Genomic DNA, 23,674 nt, shown 5'->3' with positions numbered 1-23,674 from the left:
TATATTTGAGATTCTTCAAAGTAGCCACCCTTTGCCTTGATGACAGCTTTGCACACTCTTGGCATTCTCTCAACCAGCTTCATGAGGTAGTCACCTGGAATGCATTTCAATGAACAGGTATGCCTTATTAAAAGTTCATTTGTGGAATTTCTTTCCTTCTTAATGTGTTTGAGCCAATCAGTTGTGTTGTGACAAGGTAGGGATAGTATACAGAAGATAGCCCTATTTGGTAAAAGACCAAGTCCATATTTTAGCAAGAACAGCTCAAATAAGCAAAGATAAAACAACAGTCCATCATTACTTTAAAACATGAAGGTAAGTCAATCCAGAACATTTCAAGAACTTCGAAAGTTTCTTTAAGTGGAACTCAGATCTGGGAAATATCCGACGTCCGATTTCAGTGCGTTCAAGACAACTGGGAATTCTGGGAGAAAAAAATTGCTCCGACTTGGAAAATTTGTTTTGAACGTTCATCCAACTCAGAATTCCAAGTCAGGAACGGGGGCCTCTTTCTAGAGCTCCGACTTTCCGATCGGAAGATCACTGACGTTGTGATTTGACCTCATTTTTGTTTTTGTTCCCAGTTGTATTGAAAGCACCATTAGCTAACGAACTAGCTACGACGATCGCGGCACGCATGACCAGAATGAAACAGATGAACCACCAATAGCACACCCCATTTCTCTTTAAAAGTTCAGAATGATGAGGAGTTGGACGGTTTTTCGTGCCCAAAGTCGACCATTAGATATGCCAGTCAGGTGGCTATCTGCCGACAGAAACTTATATTGCGGTAACTTCGAAGGGCTCTGGTTAGTATTACTAAGCCAGATAGAAGGATGAAGTAAGAAGCTAACTTTAAAACTGAGCCTACCTCAGCAGGAGCAAAATAAATAAGCTAATAAATTCTCATAACTCCATTGGAGCGGAGTGACGGTGGCCAATTTGACTGGAGCAGTGGAACAATATTCTCAAAGGCTGGAGCGTCGGTCTTTTCACCCGCTCCAATTTCCCTCACTTCATGAGCTCATGGCATGCTCGCCCCACCATGAATGTGTAATCTATATGTGTGCTGCTCTAACCCCTTCCTTTAGCTACTGTCATGGAGTTCACTAAACATTTTCATAAAGACACTGAAATCAAGGTGACTTATAAAGATGAGGACTAAGAGCAAGAGAGGGAGTGTGGTGATGTAGTGTCCACAACTAAAGAATAATTGTGGAATCTGAAAAGACACGTATCTCAAAAGCATGATGGTGTACTTACTATGTGCACATGCTAAAATAAAGGAACGAGGTAGATAGATAATTAAGTGTATCATTGTATTTATAAAAATAAATAAAAAATCTGATCTCTTAAAACGTTTCGTTTATTTTCATTCTATGATATATACAATAGGCTATAATAGGTCTGGCATATTCCCACATTCAAGGAGCTTTTCGTTTTGATTGGGTTATTTTGCCTTAAAACCTTTAGGTCTAAGTATTTATTTATATATATATATATGTATGAAGAAAAAAAAAAGTATATATATATATATATACACACTTTTTTTTTTTTTTTTTCCTTTTATAAATACTGCATCTCTGCCCAGCCTGGCAGGAGTGGCCAAAAGCATGTCTAGCGTCCCCAATGGCTCTACACATGCTGACAGGATATTCTCCGCTGCAGGTCAGCTCTCCAGGCACCATCACATGAGCCTGAACCCACAGATGACCAAACTCGTGTTTCTTTTTAAAAAAAAAACGAAAAAATTCATTCTAAGTAAGTTGCAGCCTAAATGCACAATTTATAAACTATAATGTTTCAATACAATGAAATGTTGTTTAAATGCTGAGCGCTTTATGTCCCTACCAGCCTATTGTGTCACACTAGGAAATGTGTCACAACGCATTTCTTTGTAGGCTATAGCCTTGAAGTAATTGAAATAATATAGCCTAAATAATTCATTATCGGTTCCATCTTAGACTTCCTGTCTGGCTCAGGACCTATTCAGAGTGCATTCAGAAAGTATTCAGACCCCTTCCCCTTTTCCACGTTACGACCTCATTCTCTAAAATGGATTAAATTAATATTTTTCCTCAATCTACACACAATACCCCATAATGACAAAGTGAAAACAGATTTTTTTTTTTTTTTGCAAATGTATTAAAAATAAAAAAACTGAAATAACTTATTTACATATGTATCCTTTGCTATGAGACTCGAAATTGAGCTCAGGTGCATCCTGTTTCCACTGATCATCCTTGAGATGTTTCAACAACTTGTTTGGAGTCCACCTGTGGTAAACTAAATTGATTGGACATGATTTGGAAAGGCACACACCTGTCTATAAGGTCCCACAGTTGACAGTGCATGTCAGAGCAAAAACCAAACCATGAGATCGAAGGAATTGTCCGTAGAGCTCCGAGACAGGATTGTGTTGAGGAAGAAAGCTGGGGAAGGGTACCAAAACATGTCTGCAGCATTGAAGGTCCCCAAGAACACAGTGGCCTCCATCATTCTTAAATGGAAGAAGTTTGGAACCACCAAGACTCTTCCTAGAGCTGGCCGCCAAACTGAGAAATCTGGTGGAGATGGGCATTTATGTTGACCAAGTACCCAATGGTCACTCTGACCGAGCTCCAGAGTTCCTCTGTGGAGATGGGAGAACCTTCCAGAAGGACAACCATCTCTGCAGCACTCCACCAATGAGGCCTTTATGGTAGAGTGGCCAGACGGAAGACATTCCTCAGTAAAAAACACGACAGCCCGCTTGGAGTTTGCCAAAAGGCACCTAAAGGACTCTGACCATGAAAAACAAGATTCTCTGGTCTGATGAAACCAAGATTGAACTCTTTGGCCTGAATGCCAAGCATCACGTCTGGAGGAAACCTGTCACCATCCCTACGGTGAAGCATGGTGGGGGCAGCATCATGCTGTGGGGGTGTTTTTCAGCGGCAGACTGGGAGGATGGATGCACAAGTTTCTGAATGTCCTTGAGTGGCCCAGCCAGAGCCCAGACTGGAACCCGCTCGAACATCTCTGCAGAGACCTGAAAATAGCTGTGCAACGACGCTCCCCATCCAACCTGACAGAGCTTGAGAGGATCTACAGAGAAGAATGGGAGAAACTCCCCAAATACAGGTATGCCAAGCTCTCAGCATCACACCCAAGAAGACTCAAGACTGTAATCGCTGCCAAAGGTGCTTCAACAACGTACAGAGTAAAGGGTCTGAATACTTATGTATTGCAAAAAAATTTAAAAACCTGTTTTTGCTTTGTGATTATGAGGTATGGTGTATACATTGATGAGGATTTTTTTTTTATTTGATTCATTTTAGAATAAGGCTGTAACGTAAGAAAATGTGGAAGAATTCAAAGGGTCTGAATACTTTCCGAAGGCACTGTATATGATGTTTAATATGACATGTAGCCCATTTGAAATTATGTTCGCTTCTTACATTCACCTTTCCATGTTTATTAAAATACTTTTCATTCAAATCCATATGGTTTGGTTTCAATAAATATAAACCAGTTGGTAGGTCCAGGTAGTAACAAAAATAGATAGGTGTTGGTTAAATTGCGATTTTAATGAATGGAATGAATTTGGAGCTGCAGTTTTTTCCCCCTGTGATCCTGTAAGCACTAAGCGGTTTTTAGCAGAGCAGCAGGAAAGGACATGGAGCGCCGGAGCTCCATGAGCGGGATTTCCAACCACTCAACTCCGCTCACATGCTCTGCTACGGAGACAGACAGTGATGTGGAGCTCAGTGGTGAGGCTTTGGCAGGCTGCAATGCATGCAAGAGGAAGCAGAGGAGACAGAGGGAGGAAGCAAGCAGAAAGAGGTTTGTACAGTGGTTCCCAAACGTGGGGTCAGGGCACCATATGGGGTCCCCTAAAAGAACCTGTACTATACTTATCAAATAAGTTAGGAACTTAAAAAAACATTTTTTTTTTCAATATCAACATCTCCACAGGACCCATCTTCTCTATAGGCCGACATTAAAATACAACCACTGTATGTTTCTATATGAACATGTCCACAGGACCTATCTTCCCTATAGGCCGACATTAAAATACAACCACTCTATGCTTCTATATGATCATCTCCACAGGACCCATCTTCCCTATAGGTCGACATTAAAATGCAAACAATACAGTTCTAAAAATGTCCTAGATTTTTGTTTCGCTACTGATGCTACATGTCAGTGTGAATCATTTCTCATATTTCCCCCATTTCAGGTGTATAACATTATACATAGTGGTCTCTTGTGGCTCAGTTGGTAGAGCATGGTGTTTGCAACGCCAGGGTTGTGGGTTCGATTCCCACGGGGGACCAGTACGGGGAAAAAAAATGTATGAAATGTATGCATTCACTACTGTAAGTCGCTCTGGATAAGAGCGTCTGCTAAATGACTAAAATGTAAATGTAAAAAATTACAATTGTACAGCTAATAGATCGACTGTGTTTTTTGTAGATCGACTGAGGTGAGTGAGCCTACAGCATCCTTACGGACTGCACTAAAACTCAAACCTTAGTTACGGCCCTGCAGCCACTGCGATCCAATTTAGGCGCTTATCAGTGCCCAAATCTGCCATTTTCAACCCGCATACAGGTACCAGTGTAAAAGGGTTCAAATTCAAGTAGCTACGATACCTCTGATGCAACCATGGCTGTGCTGAAATTGGAACAAAGAAAAACAAAATCAGATGAATATTGGTCTTAAGTTGAAGTGAGCAGGAATTGTCTTGGTTAAGATCATTTAAAATAAGTAATGAGTGTTGAGTGACTTCTGACTAGAAGAAAATGTTGGATACCTTTGTGGCGGTGGTCCAGCCGGAGTTTCAGAGGCATCACTTGTGTTGTCCCTCTTAACATCTGGACTAGTTGGTGAATGGGAGGAATCTCCTTTCCCATGGGCAGACTGCTCAACCTCCATAGGCTCCACATGTCGGTCAACACTGGCACCTTTGCTCTCTGTCTGTTCAGTAAAGTAAAACATGTGATAAACATTTAACACTTAACTGCCCCTCAAAATGAAACAAAATGGCCAAATAGATCCCCCAATATTTATGACAAATTGTATTGGGACAATTAGTTTAAATTGTTCAAAACAGCAAAATCCTCTTTAAAAAAAAATCAAGTTGCTACGATACCTCAGATCCAACTATTGTGTTGTCTTTTGGTTCCATCTTAAAATCTGGACTAGTTGGTGAAAAGGAGGCATCTCCTTTCTCATCGGCAGACTGCTCCACCTCCATAGGCTCCACTTCCGATGGGTCAACACTGGAACCTATGGTCTCGGTCTGTTCAGTGAAGTAAATAAAATACCTCAACAAGAAACCAAAACGGCCCTCACTATAACTGAAAATAACATATTTTTACTTGTTCAAACAAAATCCTCTTAAAATCAAAACAACTACGATACCTTTTGAGAACCAAAACAGATATCCTTAACAACAGCAGTAGTTTGCGCAGAGTCCTGGCCATGTAGGTCGGGTTTCCTATTCTGGTTCACAATCTGGTCTTCAGCATTCTGGTCCAAGGTTGCCATATTTTTCTTGCTTTTAGTTTTTTTAGCATCAGCCTTTTGACCAGCGATCTTTGTTCCTTCCTCTGAAACGGACTGATGAGAGGAGCTGGCGAACTTGTCCCCTGAGTCTGGTATAACGGCAGTAGTGTCATTTGGAGGTGACTTGAACGTCTGTTTCGTAGGTGATTGAAGAACAGTACTCTGCCCAATGTGCTTGTCACCTTGCTCCACTGTCAACTGTGTCTCTGCCATGGCCTCTGACAAAGTTTGTGGACTTATGTCGTCAGACATGTTTAAAGATGATCTGACTGTACAGGCTAATTCATCAGTTAATCAAGCAGGGTAAACACATGATGAAGTTGCTGAGCGGTTTCATCCTGTTTACGAGGGTTCATCAGAACAAAGATGCAGGCTTCTTTCTCATGTTTCTTCTTTTGGTCCTCTGGCTCTTTTTATCTAATAGAGCTAAAGAAAATAAGAGTACACAACATGTAAAGTTATGAATATAACTACTGTTCACTGAAGGAAAGGAAATAGGTACAACACACTATGGGGGGAGTCGCACCCTTGCTAGTTGTCTGAAGAACCTTTCAATCACGCCTGACAAAGGACACTCCTCTCTCCACCATACTGAACACTACTAACCTACCCCAAACCGTTAAAAAAAGAAATAAGTTATCCTCAATTTCCTGATATCCAATTGGTAGTTAGTCTTGTCCCATTGCTGCAACTCCCGTACAGATTCAGGAGAAGCAAAGGCGAGAGCCATGCGTCCTCCAAAACACGATGCTGCCAAGCCGCACTGCTTCTTGACACACTTCTCGCTTAACCCGGAAGCCAGCCGCACCAATGTGTCGGAGGAAACACCGTACAGGTGGCGACCGAAGTCATCTTGCAGGCGCCCGGCCCAGGAAATCCCAAACCCTCCACTAAACCTGGACGACGCTGGGCCAATTGTGAACCGCCTCATGGGTCTCCCGATCACAGCCGGCTGTGACACAGCATGGGATCAAACCCGGGTATGTAGTGACGCCTTAATAAGCACTGATGCAGTGCCTTAGACCGCTGCGCCACTCGGGAGGCTCATCTAAACCGGGTTTTAATACACAAATTCTACTCTATGGTCTTTGACTTTATTACTTAAAAGGGGCATAAAAAGGGTTTATCTTCCCATTGACTTTTCTTACTTCACACAAATTCCCTGCCCACTTCACTCCTCCCCTAAAAAAAAAGGCGACCAATCCAAAACAAGAGGAAATGGATAGAACAGAGCAGATGCTCCTCCTACCAAGACCAAGTTATTCTACTTTGTTTTACCTCGTTCCCTTCCTTCAGGGAACATTAGTTATATTCATAACTGTAAGTCCCCTTACAGTCAGTTGACTTAGTACAACACAGCTACAATCACCCCCACAAGTTGACACCAGCGAATAGCAATTGAGAACGGCCCACAGCAGACCACCCATCACTCTAATCCGCATAAAATGTGGTGACCTGCACGCTGCCTAGCGACGCTCTACTGTCCCTGCAGTAAACACACTTCAAGCCACAGAGAGAACATTGACATCCAAGCCATAAAACCTCAAACGTGTGGGCCGATGCCCAACTGGCTGCCACACAGCCATCACTAACACTCAATCCCGTAAAAGACACTCACGACAGTGTGTACCACTAGGTAACCCCTGCCACTCGCTGTTACATGCCAAGAAGATAGCTGCCATAATCCTGTGGAAGAGAGTTTGCTTATAAAGCGCTCTATCACGGGTTGGACTATGCAAAACAGACAAAATGCTGGTCACACTAGCGCCTCCGACGCAACAGAGGGGCCAAAATGGGAATGGATGGAAGGCTAAAAGACCCCTAGGACTTCAGCACATAGTCTGCATTTAGGACGCAACGTCACCTGGACTCGCCAGGGGCGAACTGAGTACAGAAGAGTGGACGGCTCTTTCATGGGGAAACCCAATGTGCTTAGCCGAAGCTAAAACCAGGGGAAGTTAAAGCATAAACACTTTCAAAGTGGAGAATGAACGACCTTGCCCTAACAGTTCCTGTAGAACATTAAAATGTTCACAATAGAATGATATGATATATGGAGTAAGCTCTCCACATCCCCGTATCGATCTACTACGCCTGAAAAAAATGCATGAAAACGAATAGGATTTTATTTTTTGGGGTGGGGGGAACCAAGTTTACGCGTATGTTTTTTTGTTTTGTTCCCGATGCTTTCCTAGATCTCTCAGATGAATTTCAGACACCTCAAACCATACTTCCTTTGGATTTATTCTTTGATTCTCTGTTTTGCCAAGTATGTAGGTGTTATTCAATGTGTTTCTATGGGCTAATAGCAGTAAGGCCAAATTCTGTCATAAAATATTTTTTGCGGGATACCTACAGGGGTATCCTCCCAAATAGCTATATGACCAATGGTATGACCATCTTAAAACAATTCCATATACAATTACACCCCCCCAATCGGCATACCATTGATCGGCATTTCTGAACGAGTTCAAAGTATGTGAATGCTGAACGTCCTTCCTGTAAAAGGCTGAAATTCCTGACTTTACTGTAAGTTTCGCTTTCAATTATCCTCATTACGAAATGCAACTGAGAACGTGCTTTGATGTGTGTGTCTTTCGTGTGTTCGATCGAGCGTTTATACTTCCACTCTGCCAAAACAGTACAGTTACATTCACTCACCCTTCCAGATAACTTGAAACAGTCTAACCAGTCTAACCAGTCTAACCAACAGTATGACCAGGCCTTGCGTCTGGAAGTAGCTTAGACTAGCTAGCATTTTGCTCAGTTAAAAAGTTGGACTGAAATAGATTTAAATGTAATTGATCTACACAAAATACTCCGTAATGTCAAAAGAAAATTCAACACATTTTTACAAACTATTAAAAATGGTTATAACTAAAATATAGTTGTTGCATAAGTATTCACCCCATTTGTTTAGGCAAGCCTAAATGAGTTCAGAAGTAACATTGTTACAGTATATGGACTCACTCTGTGTGAAATAATAGAGGTTGACATGATTTTTTGAATGAGCTGCAGGACAGGAAGGAAACTAGGAATGTAAGTATGAGGCCATTGGTGATTTTAAAACAGCTAGAGTTTATTGGCTGTGATGGGAGAAAACTCAGGATGGATCAACAACACTCCACAATAATGACTTACATTTATTTTATCTTTATTTAACTAGGCAAGTTAGGTAAGAACAAATTCTTATTTACAATGACGGCATACCGGGGAACAGGGGGTTAACTGCCTTGTTCAGGGGGCAGAATGACATTTTCACCTTGTCAGCTCACTTAATGCCTACTACTTTCAGTTTCACATTCCAATGTTTAATGCCGTTCGTGGTATAGAAAGACGTTAAGGAAGGAGGAGTAAATATCAAATGGTGAAAATAACGCTGACGCATAGGCCTATTTCACAAAAACATTGCTTTTATTAGCTTCCACTTTAACAAATGTAGCCTATATAATCGGATTAATTTTCATGTGGTCCATAATGCAACACTCTAAGGGGGGGGGGTAGACTTGGTAAATACATTTAACTAGGCAAGTCAGTTAAGAACAAATTCTTATTTACAATGACGGCGTACAGGGGGAACAGATAGTTAACTGCCTTGCTCAGGGGCAGAACGACACATTGGTACCTTGTCAGCTCGGGGATTCGAACCAGCAACCTTTCGGTTACTGGCCCAACGCTCTAACCACTAGGCTACCTGCCTTCGTAGTTTAGCTGCCACACTGGTATATGGTATCATAACCCATGTATTAAAGCAATTTAAAGTCTAGAAACCTTGCCAGCACTAAAATAATTAAGACAAGCTACTCTAACTTGATTGATAGCCTGAAATGGCTTGGTATCTAGTTGGGAGATCGTGAACCTATCTAGCTGGCTAGCGGAAGCCAACATCAGAAAATTACTAGGTGGCTAGTATTACAGAGAAACAAAAGAATGTCGTATTTATTCATCAAGAAGCAATAAATTGGCTACATAGCTTGATTAAATGAATTAACACACACGTACCTCCTGCGAGTCGCGCCTGTCGCCGGCAGCTAAAATGAAATCAAACTGTGTGTCACTCGACTCTCTCTCCTCCACTGACGTTGCGCATCTTTGCTCCTGAGCCTAAAAGGAAGGAACCACTTACTAAAGGAACATAGTGTGTCCGCCTCTTAGGTCCTGTTGGAAAGGAAATCCTTCAACTTTCCAAATGAGATGAAGCGACTCAGGGCGTTATTGTCATGTGTTGGAAACTGGTTTTACTTTCGAAATGAGATTAAAAGCAAAAGTTGACTATTTGTTGTGAATGATCTGCTGTGCTGTCAGAATCTGTGCTTTTGCCGAGATTCCATGCAAATGTACAGAGATGTGGCCACTTGATGTAATGTAATTTTCCTTTGTTCAAAGTTTGTAAATACAAACGGTGTCATACATATAACCTATGAATAAATGGAAAAGGAAAATGAAATGGAATTGATTTCTGTCTCAATCGCATTGTTAGCAATGTAAATCTAGGAAATATGTTTATCATCTGGTCACAAAAGTATTTGATGTGTTTGATACCGTACCATTAATTCCATTCCATCCATTACAATGAGCCCGTCCTATACGTCCTCTCACCAGCCTCCTCTGGCGTATATACAATTACAAATGTAGCCTATAAATGTGTGCCGTGATGTCACACACACACACATTGACTATACCTATCAATAAAGGGTAGCCATACTCACCAATTAATCAATTCAGAATGATTAAATTAATATTGACAAGGGCTTGCATTATGATGGGCTCGAACAGGCACAGAACGGAGCTCGCGTTAACCCATCATCCAGTAAGATGCCAAAAGGTGCATTAGATTTAGTTGCCTATGGTTTCCGTTTTTTCAACCATTCCAAGCTAGAGGAGCCAAGTCAGTGCACATTGAGATGATCCAACTCAGGGCATTATGTCGTGTTGGCAATTAGTTTCACTTTTGAAATGATGAAGCAAAAGTTGCCTATTTGTATTAATGATTTACAGGGTGCTAACAGGTTGGTTTTTAGCCTATGGACTCTGTACAGAGTGGGTGAAAATGCACTTTGGTGATTAATATTAACTTCCTATTGTTATAAAATATATTTTACCAAGACAAATATGATTATTCATGTTCTGAATCAGTCAGTGAGGTCTTTAACATATCATTTATATATTATATCCAAAAAGTTGGATTTCGTAGGATAATACATCAGATAAAGCACCGAGCTCTGACAGCAGAGCAGGTTTATATTTACATTGTAGTCATTTAGCAGACGCTCTTATCCAGAGTGATTTACAGGAGAAATCATGGTTAAATGCCTTGGGCACAAGGGCACATTTCTTTTTTTCACCTAGTCGACAAGATGATTCAAACCAGTGACATTTTGGTTACTAGCACAATGCTCTTAACTGCTAGGCTGTTTTGAGGATTTTACATTTTGTGGTCGGTTGTCTTCAAAGTTGTTTCCGCGGGTTGCAAAAAAAAAAAGCGAAATTAGCATGACACGAGCTGAATTAAATGTAAAAGGCTTTGAAAATAAAAGGCTTGGCATATGCTTGTTTTTGTGAGAAATCTTGGAAAAATAACAGGAATTTAAAAAGGAATTTTTGTAGGTGGTTTAAAGTCAAGATACAAATCTGATTCCTGGTCATGCGACTTGTGTCTGAACGATGAAATCTGATTTATTTGCCCTCAAGTGGTGTTTAGACCATCATTTGGCATACCTTCGTTGCTAGTTAGCTACTCTGTCGACAGTTACATGTGGTTAGTTAACCAGTGTGTTAATTGTTTACAAACCAATTAGTGATTGTACTAGAAAGCTGAACAGCCACCTAGATAGCTAGTTAACTGACGTGACTCGACAAAAATGGACACTTTTTGAAAGTTGAATCATCTTATCCTTTGAGGCTTTAAAATGTATTCTTACATTATGATTTAGCACATTCAAAGCAACTGTGGGAAACAGCCTTGGCAGGCAGTGTTGTTACCTTAACTTGCTACATAACTTCTGAGTGATCGGAAGCAGCACCACCACCAATCAGCCTACACCACTGTGCATACACCCGTTGTTACTATGACAACTAGCATAGCCAGAACACCCACACACACACACACACACACACACACGTTTGGAAAGTCAGAGAGCACAGTTACATGCACAAAATAATGAGATTATTGTGGATAGAACAATTTCCATAATAATCCTGTTTACATGGACACATCTGAAATCAGGCCACCTGATGACACACTGATAAATGCAGAAAATCGGGGCAATCAAAATAAACATTCTACCGACAGTGACCATGTTATTGTGAAACTTACTCCTCATCCTGAAGTGTCCTGCTTGGGGATGTGTGAAACTTACTCCTCATCCTGAAGTGTCCTGCTTGGGGATGTGTGAAACTTACTCCTCATCCTGAAGTGTCCTGCTTGGGGATGTGTGAAACTTACTCCTCATCCTGAAGTGTCCTGCTTGGGGATGTGTGAAACTTACTCCTCATCCTGAAGTGTCCTGCTTGGGGATGTGTGAAACTTACTCCTCAGCCTGAAGTGTCCTGCTTGGGAATGTGTGAAACTTACTCCTCATCCTGAAGTGTCCTGCTTGCGTCGCCTCATCAAATCAAATACAATTGTATTGGTCACATACACATATTTAGCAGATGTTATTGCAGGTGTAGCAAAATGCTTGTGTTCCTAGCTCCAACAGTGTAGAAGTATCTAACAATTCACACTAAAAAGTAAAATAATGGTATTAAGAAATACATAAATATTAGGACGAGCAAATGTCGTGGTGGCACTGACTAAAATACAGTAGAATAGAATACAGTATATATGTACATATGAGATGAGTAAAGCAGTATGTAAACATTATTAAAGTGACCAGTGTTCCATTATTGAAGTGGTCAGTGATTCCATGTCTAAGGTGCAAGGTTGAGTTAGCAGGGGGTAGCAGAAACCAAGATTGAACTCTTTGGCCTGAATGCCAAGCGTCATGTCTGGAGGAAACCTGGCACCATCCCTACGGTGCAGCATCATGTTGTGGGGATGTTTTTCAGCGGCAGGAACTGGGAGACTAGTCAGGATCGAGGGAAAGATGCAAAGTACAGAGGGATCCTTGATGAAAATCTGCTCTGGACCTCAGACTGGGGTGAAGATTCACCTTCCAACAGGACAACGACCCTAAGCACACAGCCAAGACAACGCAGAAGTGGCTTCGGGACAAGTCTCAATGTCCTTGAATGGCCCAGCCAGAGCCCGGACTTAAACCTGATCGAACATATCTGGAGAGACTTGAACATAGCTGTGCAGTGAAGCTGTGCAGTGAAGCTCCCCATCCAACCTGACAGAGCTTGAGAGGATCTGCAGAGAAGAATGGGAGGAACTCCCCAAATACAGGTGTGCCAAGCTTGTAGCGTCATACTCATGTGAAAACGCACCCACCCACACAAACAAACACTCATATTTAACGCATGTCAATATTTCCAATTTAATCAATATGCTCTTTTCGAGTGCAGAATGTACTAAAGACAATTAGTGTAAAAGTATTTGTCATCATTAAGAAATGGCCGGCTCAGTTTCCAGAATGGTTTTAATTCATGATTGGTGTTAACGTTTAAAGCTGAAAAATACAGCAACGTACGTCAATGCCAAGGTTAGAAATAACTTAGCAAAATATTCACAGGGCAATACAAGTGAGTGGTTGTCATTTTTCACAGTCACTACAGACACCAGAAAACTTTGTACACAAAATACATGCAACGTCCCATATTACATATCTACGTTTTTTTACAAAACAGAAACTCTGACCGATACAAGTATCAAATAATTAAAAAAAATCACCAGAAGAAAACAGACTAAATAAAGCGTCAACACATGATAGCAAACCCAAAAAGTGACTTCAAAAGGTATTATGTACATGACACAAATACATGTATGCTCAATGTATGTATCTGACATTTGAGGAGAAAAGGCTACAGTAATATTTGTAATGTGAGAATGCTGCAAGTAAGCTATACATGCTAAACAAACTGTTAACCCCAGCCTTAGAGGCTTTAGATCAAGTTCAACAGAGACTAGACTTTGGGTATTGAGCCAGCCAATCAGGATCTCACACACATGTTCCATTTGACAAGGGTTGAAGATGTGTATTGAATCTGCTTCAATATAACGATCCATCAAATTGTATTGATTTTATTGACAGCTAATTCTGTCTGAAGAAAACAAAATACCCTCTGCACACGCAGAGAAACAGTGATGCGTTTTAGCATTTCAGGTGTTCAGGTGTTTGAACAAAGTAGAAATCAAATACAGATGTACATTTCTAATCCTTCATCTGGGGTGCCCCCCCTAATCCTTCATTTGGGGTGCCCCCCCACCCTTCTAATCCATTTGGGGTGCCCCCACCCCTCTAATCCATTTGGGGTGCCCCCCCTCATCCTTCATGTGGGGTGCCCCCTCTAATCCTTCATTTGGGGTGCCTCCCCCCTCTCATCCTTCATGTGGGGTACCTCCCCCCTCTCATCCTTCATGTGGGGTACCTCCCCCCTCTAATCCTTCATTTGGGGTACCTCCCCCCTCTAATCATTCATTTGGGGTGCCTCCCCCCTCTAATCCTTCATTTGGGGTGCCCCCCCATAATTTAGTTCTGGTCCACTGATACAGGTGTGAGAGGAGGACCTTGAGTGAAACATCCCAATCTGCTTTCCAAAAGTCTTTATGAAAATGAACATCAGTCTTTGAATAATCTTCTAATAACTTAAATTATATACCGGCCTTACTAAACATTTGTATCATTGCCACACACACACTCCAAATCCCTCACTGGCCTATGTTTCAATGTAAAGTAATAATAAATTACATGTGCAACTTTCAGACATGTACAATATGATAACTTCATGACGACAACAGTATTAAACAAGTATTTTCCATTGAGCTGGCAGAATAAGAACTGTAAGTCTGTGAAAGCAATGCAAGTCAATTGTCACTCAGTTTGTTTAAGCACATAACGTTCACATTTATGGACATTTCAATATGCACGTGAAACAATTACAATCTGAAACTTGGACGGTATTGTAGCAACGACACAGATAATTCTAAGTCAAACATTAAATTGACTCTCTGGTTTCAAAAGAAAGGGATTTAGATAAAAGTGGAAGTATGGAACACAATAGCATAGAAGCATTACTACACCAAACACCTACACGAAACTGCCAAAATAAAGGAAACACTTGAGTAAATGAGGGATACAAAATATTCTGGGTGCTTCCACACAGGTGTGGTTTTCTGAGTTAATTGTAATAGTAGAATGCACAAGGTGTCATTTCTAAATTGGGTAGTGCATCATCAGTTTTCCTCTTGTCATGTCAGTCACTGTATACCTTAGAGCTGGGTTTCCCCATCATGCTCAGGGTCATGTATAAAAATGTCCAGTTGCCCATTATTTTGGCTACCATGGCTAGAAGACTTTGAAAGAGGGCGTCTCCCAGGAGAACAGGGTGTTGAAAGAGGGGGTCTCCAAGGAGAACAGGGGGTTGATAGAGGGGGTCTCCCAGGAGAACAGGGGGTTGATAGAGGGGGTCTCCCAGGAGAACAGGGGGTTGAAAGAGGGGGTCTCCCAGGAGAACAGGGGGTTGAAAGAGGGGGTCTCCCAGGAGAACAGGGGGTTGAAAGAGGGGGTCTCCCAGGAGAACAGGGGGTTGATAGAGGGGGTCTCCCAGGAGAACAGGGGGTTGAAAGAGGGGGTCTCCCAGGAGAACAGGGGGTTGATAGAGGGGGTCTCCCAGGAGAACAGGGGGTTGATAGAGGGGGTCTCCCAGGAGAACAGGGGGTTGAAAGAGGGGGTCTCCCAGGAGAACAGGGGGTTGATAGAGGGGGTCTCCCAGGAGAACAGGGGGTTGATAGAGGGGGTCTCCAAGGAGAACAGGGGGTTGATAGAGGGGGTCTCCAAGGAGAACAGGGGGTTGAAAGAGGGGGTCTCCAAGGAGAACAGGGGGTTGAAAGAGGGGGTCTCCAAGGAGAACAGGGGGTTGAAAGAGGGGGTCTCCCAGGAGAACAGGGGGTTGAAAGAGGGGGTCTCCCAGGAGAACAGGGGGTTGAAAGAGGGGGTCTCCCAGGAGAACAGGGGGTTGATAGAGGGGGTCTCCAAGGAGAACAGGGGGTTGATAGAGGGGGTCTCCAAGGAGAACAGGGGGTTGAAAGAGGGGGTCTCCAAGGAGAACAGGGGGTTGAAAGAGGGGGTCTCCAAGGAGAACAGGGGGTTGATAGAGGGGTCTCCCAGGAGAACAGGGGGTTGAAAGAGGGGGTCTCCCAGGAGAACAGGGGGTTGAAAGAGGGGGTCTCCCAGGAGAACAGGGGGTTGATAGAGGGGGTCTCCCAGGAGAACAGGGGGTTGAAAGAGGGGGTCTCCCAGGAGAACAGGGGGTTGAAAGAGGGGGCCTCCAAGGAGAACAGGGGGTTGATAGAGGGGGTCTCCCAGGAGAACAGGGGGTTGATAGAGGGGGTCTCCCAGGAGAACAGGGGGTTGAAAGAGGGGGTCTCCCAGGAGAACAGGGGGTTGATAGAGGGGGTCTCCAAGGAGAACAGGGGGTTGATAGAGGGGGTCTCCCAGGAGAACAGGGGGTTGAAAGAGGGGGTCTCCAAGGAGAACAGGGGGTTGAAAGAGGGGGTCTCCCAGGAGAACAGGGGGTTGAAAGAGGGGGTCTCCAAGGAGAACAGGGGGTTGATAGAGGGGGTCTCCCAGGAGAACAGGGGGTTGAAAGAGGGGGCCTCCAAGGAGAACAGGGGGTTGATAGAGGGGGTCTCCCAGGAGAACAGGGGGTTGATAGAGGGGGTCTCCCAGGAGAACAGGGGGTTGAAAGAGGGGGTCTCCCAGGAGAACAGGGGGTTGAAAGAGGGGGTCTCCCAGGAGAACAGGGGGTTGAAAGAGGGGGTCTCCAAGGAGAACAGGGGGTTGATAGAGGGGGTCTCCCAGGAGAACAGGGGGTTGAAAGAGGGGGTCTCCAAGGAGAACAGGGGGTTGAAAGAGGGGGTCTCCAAGGAGAACAGGGGGTTGAAAGAGGGGGTCTCCCAGGAGAACAGGGGGTTGAAAGAGGGGGTCTCCAAGGAGAACAGGGGGTTGAAAGAGGGGGTCTCCCAGGAGAACAGGGGGTTGAAAGAGGGGGTCTCCAAGGAGAACAGGGGGTTGATAGAGGGGGTCTTCAAGGAGAACAGGGGGTTGATAGAGGGGGTCTCCCAGGAGAACAGGGGGTTGAAAGAGGGGGTCTCCCAGGAGAACAGGGGGTTGAAAGAGGGGGTCTCCAAGGAGAACAGGGGGTTGATAGAGGGGGTCTCCCAAGAGAACAGGGGGTTGAAAGAGGGGGTCTCCAAGGAGAACAGGGGGTTGAAAGAGGGGGTCTCCCAGGAGAACAGGGGGTTGAAAGAGGGGGTCTCCAAGGAGAACAGGGGGTTGATAGAGGGGGTCTCCAAGGAGAACAGGGGGTTGATAGAGGGGGTCTCCCAGGAGAACAGGGGGTTGAAAGAGGGGGTCTCCAAGGAGAACAGGGGTTTGAAAGAGGGGGTCTCCAAGGAGAACAGGGTGTTGATAGAGGGGGTCTCCGAGGAGAACAGGGGGTTGAAAGAGGGGGTCTCCAAGGAGAACAGGGGGTTGAAAGAGGGGGTCTCCAAGGAGAACAGGGGGTTGATAGAGGGGGTCTCCCAGGAGAACAGGGGGTTGATAGAGGGGGTCTCCAAGGAGAACAGGGGGTTGATAGAGGGGGTCTCCCAGGAGAACAGGGGGTTGATAGAGGGGGTCTCCCAGGAGAACAGGGGGTTGAAAGAGGGGGTCTCCAAGGAGAACAGGGGGTTGAAAGAGGGGGTCTCCAAGGAGAACAGGGGTTTGAAAGAGGGTGTGTCTCAGTCACCAGATCTCAACCCAATTGAACACTTATGGGAGATTCTGGAGCGACGTCTTGAGACAGCGTTTTCCACCACCATCAACATAACACCAAATGGTGGAATTTCCCGTGGAAGAATGGTGTCGCATCCCTCCAATAGAGTTCCAGACACTTGTTGAATTTTTGCCAAGGCGCATTGAAGCTGTTCTGTAACCTCGTGGAGGCCCAACGCCCTATTGAGACACTTTATATTGGGGTTTCCTTTATTTTGGCAGTTACCCGTATCTCTTTCGTTCAGAATGCAGTTCTTCATAAAAAAAAATAAAAAAATAAACATTATATATATTTTAAACAACTCATTGATTGGCTCAGTCATACACACTTTGGTGGGTGCTAATTAATACAGAAAAATAACATTTTTCTTTAAATACAAATTAAGGTTGATGTCCTAACCACTTTTTACAAAGATGGTTATTTTTTAGTACCAAACGTGTATTAAACCACAGGTAACCGTTTTGACCCGGGTAAAATCTCACCCTTATGATTGTCACATCATAGATGATTGGCATTGAGCATACTTATAGGGGGATGCATTTGGGACTATGGCTTCAATAAAATCAGTTAATTCATGAAATAATTGGAGTTCTTATTTTCCAGCCATACATGATATATCATGTCTTAATGTGTTTCAAATGTCCAAATGACAAACTTAAGTCCACACATAATGTTTGAAACTGTAACCTTGTGCTTCTGAAGCAACGCATTTGGCTTGTATTCATACCATCGACATCCCTTTTTTTTCTTGCGTCCCTCAAAATTACAGGAAACCGGGTAGGTTAGTGTCCTCACCGCTCATTGTTTTATTTTAATTTATTTATTTAACCTTTATATTTAACTAGGCAAGTCAGTTAAGAACAAATTCTTATTTACAATGACGGCCTACCCCGCCCCTAACCCGGACGACGCTGGGTCAATTGTGTGCCGCCCTATGGGACTCCCAATCACGGCCGGATGTGATACAGCCTGGATTTGAACCAGGGACTGTAGTGACGCCTCTTGCACTGAGATGCAGTGTCTTAGACTGCTGCGCCACTCAGGAGCCCTGTCGTGCACTCTTACCACATTCTTACAGTGGGTCGTTTAAAGGGATAGTTCCCCCAAATTACAAAATGGTATATTGGCTTCCTTACCCTGTAAGCAGTCTATGGACAGCAGTCAATGCTATGGTTTAGTTTCCTTGGAACGGTTTCCACATGCTAACGATTTAGCAGTTGTGGCACAAATCCCATTCAAGTCATTGGACAGACATTAGCATTTTCTGTGCATCATTTTCAAATCCTCAATAAGTTACTTTTCTTTTGAGCTTCACGAACACTTTTAGATACTTTTGGATAATTTGGAAATTATGTGCTAAAAATGCTAATATCGGTCCCATGACTTCAATGGGATTTGTGCCACAACTGCTAAATCGTTAGCATGTGGAAACCGTTCCCAAGGAAACTAAACCATAGCATGGATTGCTGTCATAACTTGTTTCACAGGGTGTAATTTTGGGTGAACTGTCCCTTGAAATCATACCATGCTATCATTTCCCATTGACAACTAAAGAGAAAATAAATACAAAAATATATATATTTTTTAAATATTTACAATTAACTCACTGATGGTGCTGAAACCCACTGACTTGTCTGAAATCTCAACAAGATTAATACCACAAGAGAACTGAAGACCTTCGCTGATCTAGTTTCTTCTTGACCCTTCTCTAAGCTGGCCTTCATCTGGTAGTGAAGCTTCAAGCTGGTTTGTCTACATGAGGGAAAAAAATCTGTGTTGTCTTTTCTATATGATGACGAATGTCATTGCAAGTGACCAAATACATTTCCCCTTGATGGACAATAAAGTTGTGAATCAAACTCAAAATGTTATGACAAAAGTGCAACCATTTTTTTTTTATGTGTGTTTGTTTCATTTCTGACTGGTAGAAAAGTCTTTATCACCATTTGTCATCTCATCCGAACCAATAAAGCCTTTTCTTGCTCAACCTACTTGGAGTTTAAAAAATTGGTCTTTAAATCGGCAGATATTGTTTGTATGGCTGTAATAAATAGTATGGTCTGACAGAGCTGGGGGTGGTTCAGGTTTGGCTGAGCCTTGGATGTTAAATAACTAGTTATTCGGAAAGCCAAGTCCTTTCTCCCTTATCTGAAAACTCAGAGTCATGACTTCTGCTGCAAAGTCCGGCTGCATGACGCAGGGACCAGGGTCGACGATGAGTATCAGTCCGCTGCATGACGCAAGGACCAGGGTCGACGATGAGCATCAGTCCGCTGCATGACGCAAGGACCAGGTTCGACGATGAGTATCAGTCCGCTGCATGACGCAAGGACCAGGGTCGACGATGAGCATCAGTCCGCTGCATGACGCAAGGACCAGGGTCGACGATGAGCATCAGTCCGCTGCATGACGCAAGGACCAGGGTCGACGATGAGCATCAGTCCGCTGCATGACGCAAGGACCAGGGTCGACGATGAGCATCAGTCCGCTGCATGACGCAAGGACCAGGGTCGACGATGAGCATCAGTCCGCTGCATGACGCAAGGACCAGGGTCGACGATGAGCATCAGTCCGCTGCATGACGCAAGGACCAGGGTCGACGATGAGCATCAGTCCGCTGCATGACGCAAGGACCACGGTCGACGATGAGCATCAGTCCGCTGCATGACGCAAGGACCAGGGTCGACGATGAGCATCAGTCCAGCTGCATGACGCAAGGACCAGGGTCGACGATGAGCATCAGTCCAGCTGCATGACGCAAGGACCAGGGTCGACGATGAGCATCAGTCCTGCTGCATGACGCAAGGACCAGGGTCGACGATGAGCATCAGTCCGGCTGCATGACGCAAGGACCAGGGTCGACGATGAGCATCAGTCCGGCTGCATGACGCAAGGACCAGGGTCGACGATGAGCATCAGTCCGCTGCATGACGCAAGGACCAGGGTCGACGATGAGCATCAGTCCGCTGCATGACGCAAGGACCAGGGTCGACGATGAGTATCAGTCCGCTGCATGACGCAAGGACCAGGGTCGACGATGAGCATCAGTCCGCTGCATGACACAAGGACCAGGGTCGACGATGAGCATCAGTCCGCTGCATGACACAAGGACCAGGGTCGACGATGAGCATCAGTCCAGCTGCATGACGCAAGGACCAGGGTCGACGATGAGCATCAGTCCAGCTGCATGACGCAAGGACCAGGGTCAACGATGAGTATCAGTCCTGCTGCATGACGCAAGGACCAGGGTCAACGATGAGTATCAGTCCTGCTGCATGACGCAAGGACCAGGGTCAACGATGAGCATCAGTCCGGCTGCATGACGCAAGGACCAGGGTCGACGATGAGTATCAGTCCTGCTGCATGACGCAAGGACCAGGGTCGACGATGAGTATCAGTCCTGCTGCATGACGCAAGGACCAGGGTCAACGATGAGCATCAGTCCGCTGCATGACGCAAGGACCAGGGTCGACGATGAGCATCCATCTAGCTTGTGTTTTGCAATGTGTCCAGTCAACAGTGGTCTGAAACGTTGGCTCAAATAGTTAGGGGGCCATGGCAGTGTTTATCTCCAAGGGCCCAAGTCACTGGTCCCCTGAGCCTACTTATCACAGTCTCTTAACATTGTCAGTCTTCTTTGTGCATTTACAGGTATTTTTTTTCATCATTTCTTCTAAGCAAAACCCAACATGGGCCAAAGAAATATGAGCTTGCTCACACGTTTATAGCAGCGGAACAAACGACGACAAGCGAGAAAGCTTTGACACGAAACAAGGGCTTAAATATTTGTTTTCCTTTCTCCGGAAAGAGAGACATCGCACGTGGTCCTTGGCTAAAACGCTGCTGTGTGTGTGTCTCCAGTGGTAAAGAGCATCTGCTCCAGTCTGTAGAATCGGACACTTCCTCACCACTCGTTTATTAGGATTCCAATCAATTCCTCCGTTCCACCATTTTATCAGAGTTTGTTAGACTCCCATAGAAATGGGCTTGGCACTAACTCCCCACTGGGCAAGCTGACTGGTTGTCCACTACTCAAATGACATTAGGTTGGTTGGTATCTGGTAAGGCACAAGCAGAGTACATTAAGGAATTAGGTGATTGACAGCTGTGGTCAGAATGAAATGGAACATTTTTCCCAAGAGATTGAAAGAAAAAAATATCTTCAGTCATTTAATTTTTGGTGTCATCCTCAATCATTTTTTAAAAAAGGCATGTACTATCATTGAATTGATGTTGTGTCTGTGTATATATTTAAAAATAAATAAATAATTGGAATCGATTAGAAAGACAACATTACCTGAGGTCTACAGCTCCTGCAAGCCTCCTCCAGGTTTTTGTGCCAGATGATAGCAGAGAATCTGGATCCCGTCTGGAACTTGTAAACATTACCTGTGAAGCAACAAGACAAGGAGGGCTTTGGAGTTTGACCTAAAACAACTTAACCATTTGCATGAGATAGTTAAGGTCAGACCGAATAACCCCCCTTCTCCTCCTCCTCCTCCTCCTCCTCCTCCTCGGTTCTTTGGGAATCCAGCAGTTACCAGGTTTCCATCCAACCTTTTTAATCGAGTGAGGTACATGTCAGATGAAACAACATGTCATGATAGGCCTGATGAACACAGAACATTTGTCGACGAAATAAAATACGCTCGACAAGGTGGGATCTTTTTTTTGTGTCTGTAAAATTAATTAGTTGAGAAATCTCAGTGGAAACGCTTTTAATGCGCAAATATTGATATAATAACCATTATTATTGAAATACATTTGAAGTCACGCAATGACATGTGTGGTCCTCCCCACTGTGACTCGTTGGGAAAGCATGCAGTTTATTAGGCTATAGATGAAATAACTGATGATGAACTTAACAGCTTGTTGCTCCTTTCCAATAAAGTCTAATTCTGGTGACATGATCATCGATGCAGGACCGAATTTGTGAAACCCTGCCTTAGGAGAGATATTTATAACTTGTCAGAAATGTCCAGATCAACTAGCCAATGTCAGCTAACGTTTTTTTTTTTTTTTGCTAGTTTTTTTTTAGTCCATAGATTTTGTTTGGAATTGCAAGAAAATTTGCTTTAAAACTGCAACAATTTTCTCTCCACCAACAAGAGCGGTGTGAACAGTTTGTGTCATGTGCCTATAGAAATAGACGTGGTGGGGGGGGATACGGGATGTTCCCCAATGCAGGAAGGGGGGGGATACGGGATGTTCCCCAATGCAGGAAGGGGGGGTATACGGGATGTTCCCCAATGCAGGAAGGGGGGGGGGATACGGGATGTTCCCCAATGCAGGAAGGGGGGAGGGATACGGGATGTTCCCCAATGCAGGAAGGGGGGGGGGATACGGGATGTTCCCCAATGCAGGAAGGGGGGGGGGATACGGGATGTTCCCCAATGCAGGAAGGGGGGGATACGGGATGTTCCCCAATGCAGGAAGGGGGGGATACGGGATGTTCCCCAATGCAGGAAGGGGGGGGATCGAGATGTTCCCCAATGCAGGAAGGGGGGGGGGGTACGGGATGTTCCCCAATGCAGGAAGGGGGGGGGGGGGGATACGGGATGTTCCCCAATGCAGGAAGGGGGGGGGGATACGGGATGTTCCCCAATGCAGGAAGGGGGGGGGATATGGGATGTTCCCAATGCAGGAAGGGGGGGGGGATACGGGATGTTCCCCAATGCAGGAAGGGGGGGGGATATGGGATGTTCCCAATGCAGGAAGGGGGGGGGGATACGGGATGTTCCCCAATGCAGGAAGGGGGGGGGGGGGATACGGGATGTTCCCCAAAGCAGGAAGGGGGGGGGGGGATACGGGATGTTCCCCAAAGCAGGAAGGGGGGGGAATACGGGATGTTCCCCAATGCAGGAAGGAGGGGGGGGATACGGGATGTTCCCCAATGCAGGAAGGGGGGGGGGGATACGGGATGTTCCCCAATGCAGGAAGGGGGGGGGGGGGATACGGGATGTTCCCCAATGCAGGAAGGGGGGGGGGGGGATACGGGATGTTCCCCAATGCAGGAAGGGGGGGGGGGGGATACGGGATGTTCCCCAATGCAGGAAGGGGGGGGGGGGGATACGGGATGTTCCCCAATGCAGGAAGGGGGGGGGGGGGGGATACGGGATGTTCCCCAATGCAGGAAGGGGGGGGGGGGATACGGGATGTTCCCCAATGCAGGAAGGGGGGGGGGATACGGGATGTTCCCCAA

General features: G+C 44.7%; 3 protein-coding genes across 6 annotated transcripts in view; all 3 read right to left on the bottom strand.

Annotated features, from left to right (window-relative positions):
* LOC115160143 (E3 ubiquitin-protein ligase rnf213-alpha) overlaps positions 1-10,476 on the bottom strand; it is a 93,840-nt gene extending 83,364 nt beyond the window's left edge. The window contains exons 1-6 of one of the 3 annotated variants that reach the window (XM_029710499.1): positions 10,263-10,476; positions 9,556-9,657; positions 5,410-5,979; positions 5,138-5,287; positions 4,799-4,962; positions 4,638-4,659 (exon numbers count right to left, since the gene is read on the bottom strand). In XM_029710499.1, the coding sequence (XP_029566359.1) occupies positions 4,638-4,659; positions 4,799-4,962; positions 5,138-5,287; positions 5,410-5,805 (732 nt within the window). In that variant the 5' untranslated portion in view covers positions 5,806-5,979; positions 9,556-9,657; positions 10,263-10,476. Of the gene's footprint in view, positions 1-4,637; positions 4,660-4,798; positions 4,963-5,137; positions 5,288-5,409; positions 5,980-9,555; positions 9,887-10,262 lie in introns of those variants that run through there. The other 2 variants (XM_029710501.1, XM_029710500.1) reach the window with 2 other exon arrangements.
* A 4,426-nt stretch (positions 10,477-14,902) lies between these two features.
* LOC115159828 (DNA-directed RNA polymerase II subunit RPB1-like) lies at positions 14,903-18,274 on the bottom strand. Its single transcript, XM_029709882.1, has 3 exons — positions 18,268-18,274; positions 16,232-17,436; positions 14,903-15,044 (listed from the first exon to the last, which is right to left on the bottom strand). Exons 1-3 carry the CDS (start codon positions 18,272-18,274, stop codon positions 15,003-15,005), a joined length of 1,254 nt encoding a protein of 417 aa, XP_029565742.1. The 3' UTR covers positions 14,903-15,002.
* A 732-nt stretch (positions 18,275-19,006) lies between these two features.
* The window catches only part of LOC115160139 (ras-specific guanine nucleotide-releasing factor RalGPS1), a 254,873-nt gene continuing 250,205 nt past the window's right edge, over positions 19,007-23,674 (bottom strand). For both annotated transcript variants that reach the window (XM_029710493.1, XM_029710494.1), the window contains 2 exons: positions 21,770-21,861; positions 19,007-21,530 (listed from right to left, as the gene is read on the bottom strand). In XM_029710493.1, coding sequence (XP_029566353.1) covers positions 21,501-21,530; positions 21,770-21,861 — 122 coding nt within the window. In that variant the 3' untranslated portion in view covers positions 19,007-21,500. The remainder of the gene's footprint in view (positions 21,531-21,769; positions 21,862-23,674) is intronic.

Source organism: Salmo trutta, chromosome 23, assembly GCF_901001165.1.
Source record: "Salmo trutta chromosome 23, fSalTru1.1, whole genome shotgun sequence".
NCBI lineage: Eukaryota > Metazoa > Chordata > Actinopteri > Salmoniformes > Salmonidae > Salmo > Salmo trutta.
This window is presented reverse-complemented; position numbering and strand designations above follow the sequence as displayed.

What these genes read in the sequence shown, in the direction of transcription:
- LOC115159828 (XM_029709882.1), bottom strand. An exon ending in TGGAGACCCCCTCTTTCAAC is followed by an intron (nt 15,045 to 16,231) that starts CCCCTGTTCTCC and finishes CCCTCTTTCAAC; the next exon opens with ACCCTGTTCTCCTGGGAGAC.